General features: G+C 37.7%; 1 protein-coding gene across 2 annotated transcripts in view; it reads left to right on the forward strand.

Annotated features, from left to right (window-relative positions):
• Positions 1-13332, forward strand: part of LOC141550070 (phospholipid-transporting ATPase FetA-like) — a 131326-nt gene that overhangs the window by 49285 nt on the left and 68709 nt on the right. The window contains exons 4-6 of one of the 2 annotated variants that reach the window (XM_074280286.1): positions 471-584; positions 1550-1648; positions 4025-4086. In XM_074280286.1, coding sequence (XP_074136387.1) covers positions 471-584; positions 1550-1648; positions 4025-4086 — 275 coding nt within the window. The remainder of the gene's footprint in view (positions 1-470; positions 585-1549; positions 1649-4024; positions 4087-13332) is intronic. The other variant, XM_074280287.1, reaches the window with a different exon arrangement.

Here is a 13332-nt window from a genome sequence, read left to right on the forward strand (position 1 = left end):
AAGGATAACATCCATGAAAAATTATGTCAAATACCCAATTAAAAATAGGAGTTTGAGGAAATATCTTCCAATCGTAGTGTTAACAGAGAAGTCCCTTCTTTGAGACACCTTGCCACTGCAAGACAAATCTTATATATTTTTAAACTACCTATTCCAACTTCTAGGCTCCCAGAGACCCTAAATGAGATGGATGATAAGGGGGGGGGGGGAGAATAAGTCCCTGCCTTCAACAATACCCAAATGTCAACTAAATAGGAGTACATATATATCCAAGAGTTAATTTCTATTATGTCACTTCTGTGTTCCATTTCCTCTTTGTTTTTTGGCTTAGAAGGTATGTGCATTTCTGTGAAGATTGGCAAGAAGAGAGAGGACTGTTAGGGGGGAATCTCTGTAGAGAAAAATCCATCCGTGAGGATCTTTCTCATTTTATATGAAGTACATAGGTTTTTTTGTTTCGTTTTCTGCAGAACAATGCCATCAGGACATCAAAGTACAATTTCTTCACATTTCTGCCCTTGAATCTATTTGAACAATTTCAGAGAGTAGCAAATGCATATTTCCTCTGCTTGCTGGTCCTACAGGTATTTGGTGAATGTTTTCTCAATGTGTTGCTTTTTTGTTTGTTTTGTAAGTAACATTGTATTAAGATCCTCAAAAGAAAACCAAAATGCGACTTTCCTATCTGGATAAGTTTAAACATAGTAAAACTGAGAACCACATGGTCTGCATGGGTTCAAGGCCAGTTCTCAGGAGCTGAGATCAAGTTTGGCTGATGTGAATCCAGCCATACCTGAAATGAATAAAGCAGAGCGACAGCCTAAACCACTGATCATTGCCAGGCGTATAAGAGTCCGGAAGTTTATCTTTTAGGACCATAAACAAACATACTGGGACTTTGGGTGCAAATGTTCCATTTGGGGATTTCTTCAGTTGAAAGTCCCTTTCCCCGAGTTGCTTATATTTTTATGTATCTATAGATATTTCTGAACTCCTTTTAATATACAATTTCTTCACGTGGCCCTGATGTAGATAGAGCCTAACTTCTTAGGCTGCTAAGGCTCTGCATCCAATGACATTGTCAAGGTTGATAGGTCTAGATAGGCACAAGGTAAGTCTAGGTAGGGCAAGAAAAAAGGAAAAGGATAAAAAATAAAGATGAGAGATCTTTGCAAATCATTGACAAATTTCCTCAACTTTTCCCTCCTAATCCTTTTCAGACCAACAGTGTACCTAAAACTTGGCTTAGAGGATTTGAATTGTTTTTTCTGTGCTCCACCTCCCTCCTCACCATTCTTTATCATTGAGAGGTTTTCCATGAAAGGAATAACACTTAGCCGCCAAACAGAGCAGCTGAGCCAACACTACAGTCTTAGTAACCTTCAATACTTTTTCCTCTTTATTCCTTGAAGTTGTATTTGTGCATAATTAAGAGATTCTGTGTTGGCAGGCTTAGAATATAAGAGCATGATTTAATCCATTATCTTAAAATGTGTTCTGTCCTGTCTTTATTTTCTAACACTAGGTACCCTCCCTTTTTTTTTTGCAGCTCATCCCACATGTATCATCTTTGTCTTGGTATACAACGGTGTTTCCTCTGGCATTAGTGCTCTCAATGACAGGAGTGAAGGATGCCATTGATGACATGGTGAGGTGATTTATTATTGGCCTTTTTGTTTTCTGTTGGGTTTTCCATGGGGGAGGGCAAGAAATATTTTTTAGAATTTTTCAAACTGTTATAGGAGAGAAAAGGTTCAGCAACTTCTTCCTATAGGGATAACTTTCTTTAATAAGTTCTTTTTCTTAATTTAACCTTGAAGCGTACAGTAGCTGGGGAATTGTGCTACTCCTGTTCTGTACCTGGGCATATAGTTTGGATTGAGTGCAGTCCTGGGCCTCAATTGACAGGGGCCTCCTTTTATTACACTATCAGCTCCTTTAAAACCATCCACTCTGGCATTTCAGGGATGATTTTACTTATAGCTTAGGTTAAACCTAGGGTTCCTCTCAAAAGAGTTACATTTAAAGGTACTCAGTATGCAATATGATCCATATATGGGACAGATAATGAATTCCTACACACACAAGAAATGCCAATCTTAAAAGATTCACAAGTATGTATTAACATAACAGAATTCAGTAACTTATAACTGATATTACTAGCTGATATCTTCATGAAACATGAAGCAATTTGCAGGACTGCTAATTAGCATTTTACATTTTACTTTGACTCTGCAGTTTCCAAAAAACATGTCCCCTACATGTTTGCTGCTGAAATGTGCAAACCTAGGCTGATACTCTTGTTAGTGGCTAGCCTCTCTGGTATAGAAGTTTCTTCTACCACCAGCTAGATACAACTTAATAGGACCCATAACTTTCAAACTCACAAGATTGCCTATAAGCTTACTACATATGTGCATCTGATGATATTCATTGATATCAAGAACAGAATAAACATAATATCAAGAAAGAATAAACATAAAAGAGGCAGCCAAATTTAGGCTCATGCTCGCCCAGACATGAAATATGCTTTTGAATGACAGTTTTCCAACTGTGACGTGTTGGATGTCATGTTCTATTTAGTTGGAAGCCAGAGTGGGAATAACAATGGCAAATCATCCTTCTTTCCAGTTCCTTCTTGAGAAGCAGTTTGAAACTGTCCTGAAATTTACATCCAGAAAGGAACGGAAAGGCAAAGGGGACAGATAATCCCTTTTGACAATTGAATCATCTCTTCCATCTCCATAGCCAATAAAAGGACTCTTTACCCTCTTCAAAATATAATCCTTTAACTATGAGTCACACATGACTGGTAGTCACTCTAAACTTCCAGACACAGAACCAGGAATGTCAATTCTGTCCATGCTCATGGAATGGTCCTTATAAAGCCAATTCAACCTCCCTACATCAAAAAGTCTTCTCCCACAGTCTCTTAAGACTATGTGTTTGAGTGTTTATGACCTAGCTCTGGGTATAAAGGGACAAGGCTGTGTTATTCCTCCCCAGAATAATGTGTAACAGTGACTGAGAAGAAGGGACAATAGGCAATAGTTTGAAAACAATAGAAAAATCTCATCATGGTGGAAGGAGGAAGAGGACTGAAAGCATGACAGAGAAAAGCAGCCTCCAAGTAGTGGAAGAATCAGTTAAAGCTGTAATCCAAATAGGAATGAAATAGGTAAAGAATGAAGGAAATGTCTGTGCATGGAAGGCATCTGGTTGCCTCAGTAGGAACACTGTGAAAAGACAATGTCCCTAAAATGAGATACATTAAGAGCCAGGGCAAAGGTGAAGCAGCTTCAAATTATTCATTCAGAACAGTTATTTAAGGCAAAGTCAGAGGTAGCCCTTAGGCTAACTTACTTAGTTATATAGAAGGTAGAATAGTTATATTGTCTTAGTATTGAATTAACAATTCAGAAAACTGGGACAGAGTCAGAGATCTAGAGGAACTCCTGTACCAGCAGCAATCTAGAGATTTATTCTTCCTTTTTCCTATATGTGAGTTATTATAACTACTTAGGATTTCCTTCCCTAGGATTTGGAACCCAGAATATTTTTCCTATGTAATTATATTGGAGGTACACCAATGCTTCTCAAATCACAGAAAAAACCGCTATCTCATAAGATTTTAGGCTTTATTTACTAAGTGTATGTACTCAAAAGTGTCAGATATAAACTTTAGACATTATTACTATCTAAGATAATGTTGAACTAGAAAATCAATCTGAAACAATGTTGAATACCTAAAGTGAATTGCAAAATGGGAAGACGATACTATCATTACTTTATCCTTTCACTGCTCAGTTCTCATCCCTGGCTAACCTTCCTAAGGTAAGTATTTTCTCAAACAAGAAATTTATAAGCATAGCAAATCATAATGGCATTATGACAATAGCTGGGTTTTTTTTAAACTTCAGGCAAGTGATCAGAACATTTTTCCATACCATGAAAATGTTTCTAATTCTCATTCTTTTATCAAAATTTTACTATTCTTTTTGAACATTTTTCTTTTGTATTATAGTATCGGCACAACAGTGACAAACAACTCAACAATCAACCTGTTCTGGTGTTAGCAAATGGCATGTAAGTGCTTGTGACTCGGGGGCTGAGGGGCAGGAAGAGTGGGACAAGTATTTCTAGCAAAAGTGACGATCTTGGATAAGATGATTATTCATATTTGGTGGGATTGCCATTAGAGAAATAATAGATACAAATAGGTAGGTAGCATTGTGGATAAAGTGTTGGACTCAATAAGATGTGAGTTCAATTCCTCACAGATACTGGCTGTGTAATCCTCAGCAAATCAATTAACCTCTTTGTGCTTCATTTTTCTCAGGTATTAAATGAAAGAAATAATTGGACTCTAAGGTCCCTTCTAACTCTAAAAATGTGATTCTTAGCATGATTTACTGCAATAGTTTTACTTGGCAGTTTTTAACATCCATTCATTGAATAATAGTATTCCATATACAGTATAGAGCATTAAGTATAATGCTACAGAGATAGACAGATGACTACAACATGGCTCCTGCCATCATATAATTTATTGTGTTAAAGAGGAAATAAAACATGTATACAAATAACTACAATGTAGAGCAAATAAAGAATGTTCCAAAAGTTTCATCGATGTTTTAATTGCTTAAAGTAGCATGAAGACTTTTGGAATAGTCTGACTAAATACTTTGAGAAAAACAGTGCATTATGGGATGCCAGAGATGACAGTTTGCTTCTGATTGCGGTGGAAAAAGGGTATGAAGTTTGTGTAGGTTTTGCAATCAAAACTGATCCAATAAAGAAGCTTATAAGCCTAACAAAAGGAGTAAATAACAGACTCATAACAATGCCACTTGCAGGAAAATGCCATCCCATTATATAACATCAGTGCCTATGCTCCCACCTTAATGAGATCAAAGAAAAATTTTATGAAGACCTAGAGACCCTTATCATCAGTGTTCCAAAAGAGGACAAGTTTATAAATCTGGGGGACTTAAATGCTAGAGTAGGCTCAGACTATCAGGCATAACGGGGAGTCCTTGGGAGGAGTGGAGATGGGAACAGCAATAGCAATGGTCACTTACTTGTGCATCTTGAGACCTTCTCATCACCAAGTCTTCTCATGGCCCAAGTCAAAAAGACTGTGAGAAGGATTAATGTCAGTAGATTAGAGTTCTTCTCTTGGAGAAAACAGTTTGACTGATTTGGAAGGTAAGTTGAGCCAACACACAGTTGGCAATAGTGAAGGAGAAAAGGAGTGGACAGCTTTCAAAGAATTGGTGTATGGCACTGCATTTGTATAGCACTAGCAAACACTGAGACTGGGTTGATGAAAAAGATGCTAAATAAAAACTAGAACTCCACAAGGTGTACCAATAGAATAATTTATCCATCTCTAAGAAAATAGCTTTCAATTCCATCAAAAATAAAATATACTCAAAAGTTAGATGCAAGATTCTTGGCTCAATAAGAAGGCAGTGAAATTCAGTTTTATGCTGATAGTAAAAATGCAAAGCATTTGTATGACACATGAAGGCTGTTTATGGGCCAAAGACTTCTAGTGCATCTCAACTACTCAGTTCTAATGTAGCCACATTGATTAGTGATAAAGATATGATCTTAGAGAGATGAGCTGAACACTTCCATAGTGTTCTCAACAGATCACCATCAAACAATGTTGAAGCTATTAACTGTTTATCTCAAGTTGAAGCAATCACTCCCTAGCTGAACTTCCAACTGAAGAAGAGTTTTTGAATGTCATTAGATAACTTTTATGTGGCAGAGCATCTGACACTTATTGTATTCCAATTCAGATTTACCAGTTAGGGTGTCCATTGATCATGCAAAAGCTGTTTGAAATTTTCTAGATTATATGGCAAGAAAAAATTGTGCTCCCAGAGTTTAAGGGAGCACATCTCCATCATCCATCTCTATAAAGGGAAAGGCAATGGATTGTCCTGTGACAATCACAAGAGTGTCTCTTTCTTAGTCATTGCTAGCAAGATTCTTGCCAGAGTTGTCCTTAATAGGCTTACCCTAAGCCTGGAAGGTCATCTGTCTGAGGACCAGTGTGGCTTCAGAAGGAGTTAACGAACAGTGCAAAATAAAGGTCTGTACACAACCTTTGTAGATGTGATCAAGACCTTTGATACTGTCAATCATGAGGGCTTTTGGAAAATTATGTCAGAATTTGATTGTACAAAGAAGTTCATCAGTATAGTACGTCATTTTCATGATAGCACACTTGCCCAGGTTCTGGACAATGGACAATATTCCCGAGTTTTCCCGGTCACTGATGGAGTGAAACAAAGCCATGTTCTTGCTCATGTGCTTTTAGCATGATGTTTTCAGCCTTGTTATCAAACTCCTTCAATAAGGACAAATATGGCATCAAAGTCAGCTATTGCATTGATGGTAAATTCTTTAACTGGAAAAGGCTACAAGCCAAAACTACAGTGGCAGGAGGGTTGGTGCAGGATTTTTTGTTTGCAGATGCCTGTGCATTCAATGAAGCCTCTGAAGTGAGGTGCAACAAAGTATGGACCAATTCTCTGCTGCTTGTGCTAATGTTGGCCTAACAATTAACACCAAGAAAACACAGGTCCTCCATCACTACACCAGCCATATGTGCAACCATTGGTTACAACAACTGGAGCAGCTGTGAATGTTGTGAATAGGTTCTCTTACCTTGGCAGTATACTTTCCAGGAATGTCCACATTGATAATGAGATTAAAACATGCTTTGCCAGAGCCAGCTCAGGGTTTGGGAGACTCTGAAGCAAAGTGTAGGAGAAGAATTAGACTACCAAAACTGAAAGTATATAGAGCCATTGTATTGACCTCATTGTTGTCTGCCTGTGAAATCTAGACAGTCTCTGCCCCATGCCAGGAAACTGAATTGCTTCCATTGAATTGTCTTAGGAAAATTCTGTAGATACCTGGCAGGATAAGGTACCAGACACTGAAGTCCTTTCTCAAACTAAACTGCCAAACATCCAGCCCCATTGCAGAGAGCACAACTCCATTGGGCTGGCCACATTGTTCTAATGCCAAATGTACACTTGCCAAAAATAGTATTTTATGGAGAACTCACATAAGGTGCTCACAAGATGGTCAGAAAAGGACACTCAAGATCTCTTAAGAACTTTAGAATTGATTGTGTGGCATGGGAGACACTGGCACAAGACTGCCCAACATGGTGCTCTCATCAGAGAAGGTGCTGTGCTCTGTGAGTAAAGCAAGATTGAATTAGCTCAGAAGAAACACGAGCTGCACAAAATTAAAGCCACTCCAAATGTTCATAGGGACTGTTTGTGTTCAACTTATGGCAGAGCACTCTGAGCTCATGTTGGTCTGATCAGCCACAGTTGGACATATTCTAAGTTAGACTAACATACTGATATCATTTTGGTTCTCTTCAAGAATGAAAGACAACAACCAACTAACCAATGTGTTGTATTATTTGTTGTAAGATTAATTCAGTCATACTGAACTGGAGAACTATTAATCATGCTAAATTAGATAACCATTGTTTGTTGTAAGATTAATTCACTCATACTGAACTGGAGAACTATTAATCATGCTAAATTAGATAACCATTGTTTGTTGTAAGATTAATTCACTCATACTGAACTGGGGAACTATTAATCATGCTAAACTAGATAACCATTGTTTTATCAATTCCACTGACTTTAACACCTTGTTTCAGAGTTCTGGCCCATTACATCTCCCACTTTCTTTTGTTTTAGAATATAGGTAATCACACCTTCCATGATTTTTCAGAAAAGGGGATGAAAACTTCAAAAAATTAGGTGATCACACCCTCCTTGACATCTCAGGAAGGAAGGTGAAAACACCAAAGGGAAATGGGGAGTCAAACCAGTTTAGCAGATTTCTGAAGGGTCTCACTTGAAACAGGTGTACATAAATCCATCAACATGGGAGGTATTACACAAGCACATAGTAATATAACATAGGCTAGTAGTGATGTAACAAACAACATGAATCAACATGAGGAATTATACATGTCCATAAGTCCTAGAAATAGTCCAAGACCAATCTATTTATTGTCCATTACTTCATGTATCAGGGAATCCAATAATTCCTGCAAGTTTTGAAGTCCTGCAATCTTCTCATCGTGTGTCAGGGAATGCAATGATTCCTGCAAATTTTGAAGTCCTGTATCAGTCTTATCAACAATTTTTCATCTCAGGGAATCCAATGATTCCTGCTGGTTTTGAAGTTCTATAACAGTCTCATTATCAACCATGCTCTTTCAGTGTCAGATGTTTCTTAGGTCTTCTCCTTTGTTTTGAGATTTTTTTCTCTTTTTCTGTCTCTCTCAAAGTGCTTTTTGGCACCCATCTGATTCCTTCTCTATCTGTAGAGATACAAGCAAACCCTCTCCCCCAAACAGTTAATCTATCTGGTCCCTTCTATTCACCACTTTCTGGATCTCTCCATATCACTTGGAGATTATATTGCAGCTGCTTGCACTGGACACTGCCCTTCTGTTGGGTTATAAAACCTGTATTCTCCCCAATTGTAATTCCTTTCTCCCATCTGATTGTTTTCAGCTCCTGAACTTCTAAAGACTCTAAGGTATCGCATCTACTGCTATCATGCCCCACCTATTTTTTGTTTGAGTTCTTGGAGGTGGGCTCCACCTCTCATTTCTCTGGGTCAACCTACATTCTGAGGCCCAATGGAAGCCTCTGTTGCACTTTGGACATAGAGTTTTGAGTCTTCTTCTCCCATCCTGTCCTCTCACTCTATCTCTATGCCTACATTAGCTTTCAGATGCCCTACTTTTACCACACTGAAAGCATCGACAAGTCTCTCTGGAAGTCCCTTGCCAAGAAGGACCCTGTCTTCCCATGTTCTGCATCATAGTCTGGATATAAAAGGTATTTGTGCCCACTGTGGCACAACGTCTTATGATCTCCTCTAAAGGAGCATCCTTGTGTAATCCCAGAATAATTCTTCTACAAACCTCATTAGCATTTTCTCTAGCAAGTTGTTTGATTATTATTCCTGTTGCTGTATTTTCACCAATAGTTCATATGACAGCTGTCTGCAGATGTTCCACAAAATCAGCAAAGGGTTCATTTGTACCTTGCTCTATTTTCCTGAAGGCTTCCCCTCTTTCTTGTTGTCATGGGAGGCTACCCCATGCTTTGATAGCGGCAGCAATTTGCTCATATGCTATCAAAGAGTAATTAATGTATTAAAGTGTCTGCATACTGACCTTTACCTGACAGTTGATCAAAGACTTGTATATTGACTCCAGTTTACCTATTTCATTGGGCTTGTATCCTACATAGTTCATTATACTCTGAAAACCACAAGTTTTGTCCAGGTTCTAAACATGTCCTTGCTATAGATTTCCAATCACTATGGGTTAAAATTTCATAAGCCAAATTCTCTAATACCATCTTAACATAAGATGATGTAGACCCATAAAGAGTGCAATCCTTTTTTAGCTCTTTAATTTTTTTTCCAGATCAAAAGGAGTGTATCTTCTCCTTGAATAACAGGGTATGCATTTATTTTAAAATCAGATATATCCTGTCCTTTTTTAGCTTTAACTAATCAATCTTGTCATAGGCTGCTTCATAGGTGTTGCTGATTGTGTCACTGCCCCTTCCCCTCCTCCTTTTCCCTCTAAGCATGAAGGGTTAATTGAGGGGGGGGTAGATTAGGGGATGGGGAATGCCCTAATGGCTCCTGCTGTGAAATATCACATTCCTTAATTTCATCAGCCTTGTACTTAACTCCATTCTTGTCTAATTCTTTATGCTTTTTAGCTGCTATATTAGTACCTTCTCCCTCCTGCAGTTTCTTCTTTTTCCTTATTCTAATACTTATGTAATTCCCTAAAGTCAATTGTATTAAGGTATATGTATAGAGTGTTTCTTTAGGAATTGAATCAGGACCATTATCATTGTAATATTCATTTAATTGCTGTCCTACTAGTTTCCACTTGTCTGGTTCTAATTCTTCTTCTTTAGAAAACCAAGGAGATGAGTACTGTAATGTTTCTAAAAGTCCAATGATCTGCTCCCAAATTACAATCAAACCTTGGTTTTTTTTTATCAGTCTAACTATGTTTTCTACACACTTTTATTGTAGTGGAGAAGTCTGTTTTCTAAACATTTGTTCCACTTCAGCTGAAACACTAATTTAGCCCTTAACAAAGTTTCCTTCTTGTCTATTTTTGTACTCACCCTGATTTCTGGGTCACAGATGTAGGTCCATAGGCCCATGTTAGGCGCCAAAATGTAGTGTTCTGGTTATTTTTCTGGAGGCCTCTGAACCAGCCTTCGTTTCAGCAGAGTAATCACCATGAGAATAGCCAGGGATAAAGTCCAAATTCTTTATTGTCTCCTTCACAGTCTTGTCTCCTTGCCTGGGTCCCAGGCTAGTTTTCTGGAGGTCTTCCAGAATATGTCTTGGTTTCTGTGAGGAAGGCAGGAGGACCACCATCATGGTCTCTGTCTTGAAGTCTGTCTCAGTTTGAGAGCTTGTGCTGTCTTCTCCAATACTGTCTCCGAGCCCCTTTCTGGCCGAGTTTGTCCCAGTTTTTATGCAGTATACTGAGTATAAGCCAATCATTGTATCTCTAGGGAACCATTATTTGTTGGAGGATTAATTCAGTCATACTGAACTAGAAAACTATTAAGCACCATGCTAAATTATATAACCATTATCTCATCAATTCCACTGAGTTAGCACCTTGTAAGAACTAGACAACCTTGAGATATAGAAGGTGGGTGCTATTTGGTCACTGCTAAAATAGTACATAAGGAATATCATATGAACATCCACAGCTGTCAAGAGTGATTACTCAGTGGATGACCATCAGTTGGAGAATGGTTGAATAAATCATGGTATATAAATGTTATGAAATATTATTGTTCTGTAAGAAATGACCAGCAGGATGATTTCAGAGAAGCTTGGAGAGACTTATATGAACTGATGCTAAGTGAAATGAGCAGAACCAGGAGATCATTGTACATTGGCAACAAAAAGATTATATGAGGATCAATTCTGATGGATGTGGCCCTTATCAACAATGAGTGATTCAGACCAATTCCAGTGGTCTTATGATGAAGAGAGAGCCATCTGTATCCAGAGAGAGGACTACTGAACTGAGTGTGGACATAACAATATTTTCACCTTTTTTGTTTTTGTTTGCTTGCTTTTTTTTCCCCCTTTTGATCTGGTTTTTCTTGTCCAACATGATATGTGTGGAAATATATTTAGAAGAATTGCATATGTTTAACCTATATTGGATTCTAGGGGAATCTGTCTGGGGGAGGGGTGAGGGGAAGAAAGAGAAACATTTGAAAACCAAAGGTGAATGTTGAAAACTATTTTTGCATGTATTTTGAAAAATAAATGGCTATTATTATTTTCAAAAAGAGAAAGAGATTACTCTGGGGCAACTAGGTAGTGTAGAGGATAGAGTACCAGCCTTGGAGTCAGGAGGAACTGAGTTCAAATCCAGCCTTATACACTAGACACCTACTAGCTGTGACTCTGGGCAAGTCACTTAACTCCCATTGCTTCATCTCCCACCCCCAAAAAGAGAGCAGTGTCTTAATGGGTGAATTTTACTTACCTGAATTGATGCTGAGTAAAGCGAGAAAAACCAGGAAAACATTTTTCATGCAACAGCAAAATTGTATGATGATGAAATATGACAGACTTGGTTCTTCTCAGCAATGCAGTGATCTAAGGCAGTTCCAATAAACTTTGGATGGAAAATGTAATCTGCATGTAGAGAGAACACTATGGAGTCTGAATGAGGATTGAAGTGAAGAAAAGGATTGTCACCTTTTTATTTATTTTTTCTTTCTCATGGTTTTCTCCTTTTGTTCTGATTTTTCTCTCCCAACATGATTCATATGGAAATATGTAAAAAATGAATGTACATGTACAACCTAATTTTTTTAAATAAGAAAAAGAAAAAAAGTTGATATTCATCATGACTGTCAACACAATCTCCTCACTCAACATATTAATTGTATCTCCTATATGCACAACCTATATTACATGTGCTATGGAGAAGACAAATGATGAAGTAGTCTTTGCCTTTGAGAAACTTAGAGTCTAGATAAGGAGATACATAAAACAGCAATTAATATATAAATAAATTATATGATATATATTGTAAGTAGCATAAGAATTCATAAGGGAGGGATATTAATGATATTTGGATTAACAAAGGGGGAAAAAAAGCTTCATGGAGGAGTTAGAAGTCCAAATAGGTAGGACTTCAGTTATAGAGAGAGTATTTGGATAAATACAGCAAAAAGACAAAGTGTCGTGGAAAGGGACATTCCAAATGAACAGTAGGAACAAAAACAAACAAACAACAACAACAACAAAAAGAAAAAAAACCAACAGTGAATTTAATACATCTGTGCTTGAGATGGTGACAAGCCTGACCAGAATACAGAGAACATATTAGGAAGTTGTGAGAGATGAGAAAGTGAGGTCAGATTGTCAAGGGCCTTGAAAAATCAAGCTGAGGAGCTTACCTGTGAAATCATTGCAGTATTCCCATGAAATCTCTTGTATTTTGCTAAGCTGACTGTAGCTACCACACATCCCTTTTGAGAATTCTCAAAGTTCCTAGTGGAAAATAAAATGAAATTGCTGTCTATCTTTTCCCCTATCAACAACTTGTATTATAAACATGTAGAGTCATTAAACAAGAGAGTCCCATCACCACTAACCTACCCCAACAGCTCAGCCTACTCCCAGAGCTTAGTTCAATCATTTGTTTCTGTCCTTCCCTTCCCCTTTGGCCATTCTTGGAAAAGATATTAGGAGGGGAAACCTCTAATCAAGGGGCAGGTTGTGGCAAGGCCAGCTTAGTTGTTACTCCAGAATTTCCTTCTCTGGAACAGATAAGAGTACCAAAAAGAGAAACAAAAATCCTGGAAACAAAAATGTTTATGTCTTATTTTACTGAGATTTTTTTCACCTTCATAGAGAACCCAAACTTCTGAGTCTCAGAAGTTAGAATAAGGGGATTATATTTTTTCTCCTTTACTTTTATTGATAAGAGCCATAGCAAGCAATTTCTGTGTGGCTGGCAAATACAAAAATTGAAAAAGAATGAACATAAGACATGCCTTCAGATTTCATTCCCTTGAGTCTAGTGGCAGCCCTTTCCTTTCACATCTAGCAGTATGTGTATATTATGTCCATATGTAAGTAAGGAGGCTGCTTTTAGTTTAGAAGTGAACACTACTTCTATTCACAGGCCCTCAATTATCTTTGCCAATACAAATCTGCATGGTAAACTAATGGATAATTGCTTAT

Source organism: Sminthopsis crassicaudata, chromosome 1, assembly GCF_048593235.1.
Source record: "Sminthopsis crassicaudata isolate SCR6 chromosome 1, ASM4859323v1, whole genome shotgun sequence".
Classification (NCBI taxonomy): Eukaryota; Metazoa; Chordata; class Mammalia; order Dasyuromorphia; family Dasyuridae; genus Sminthopsis; species Sminthopsis crassicaudata.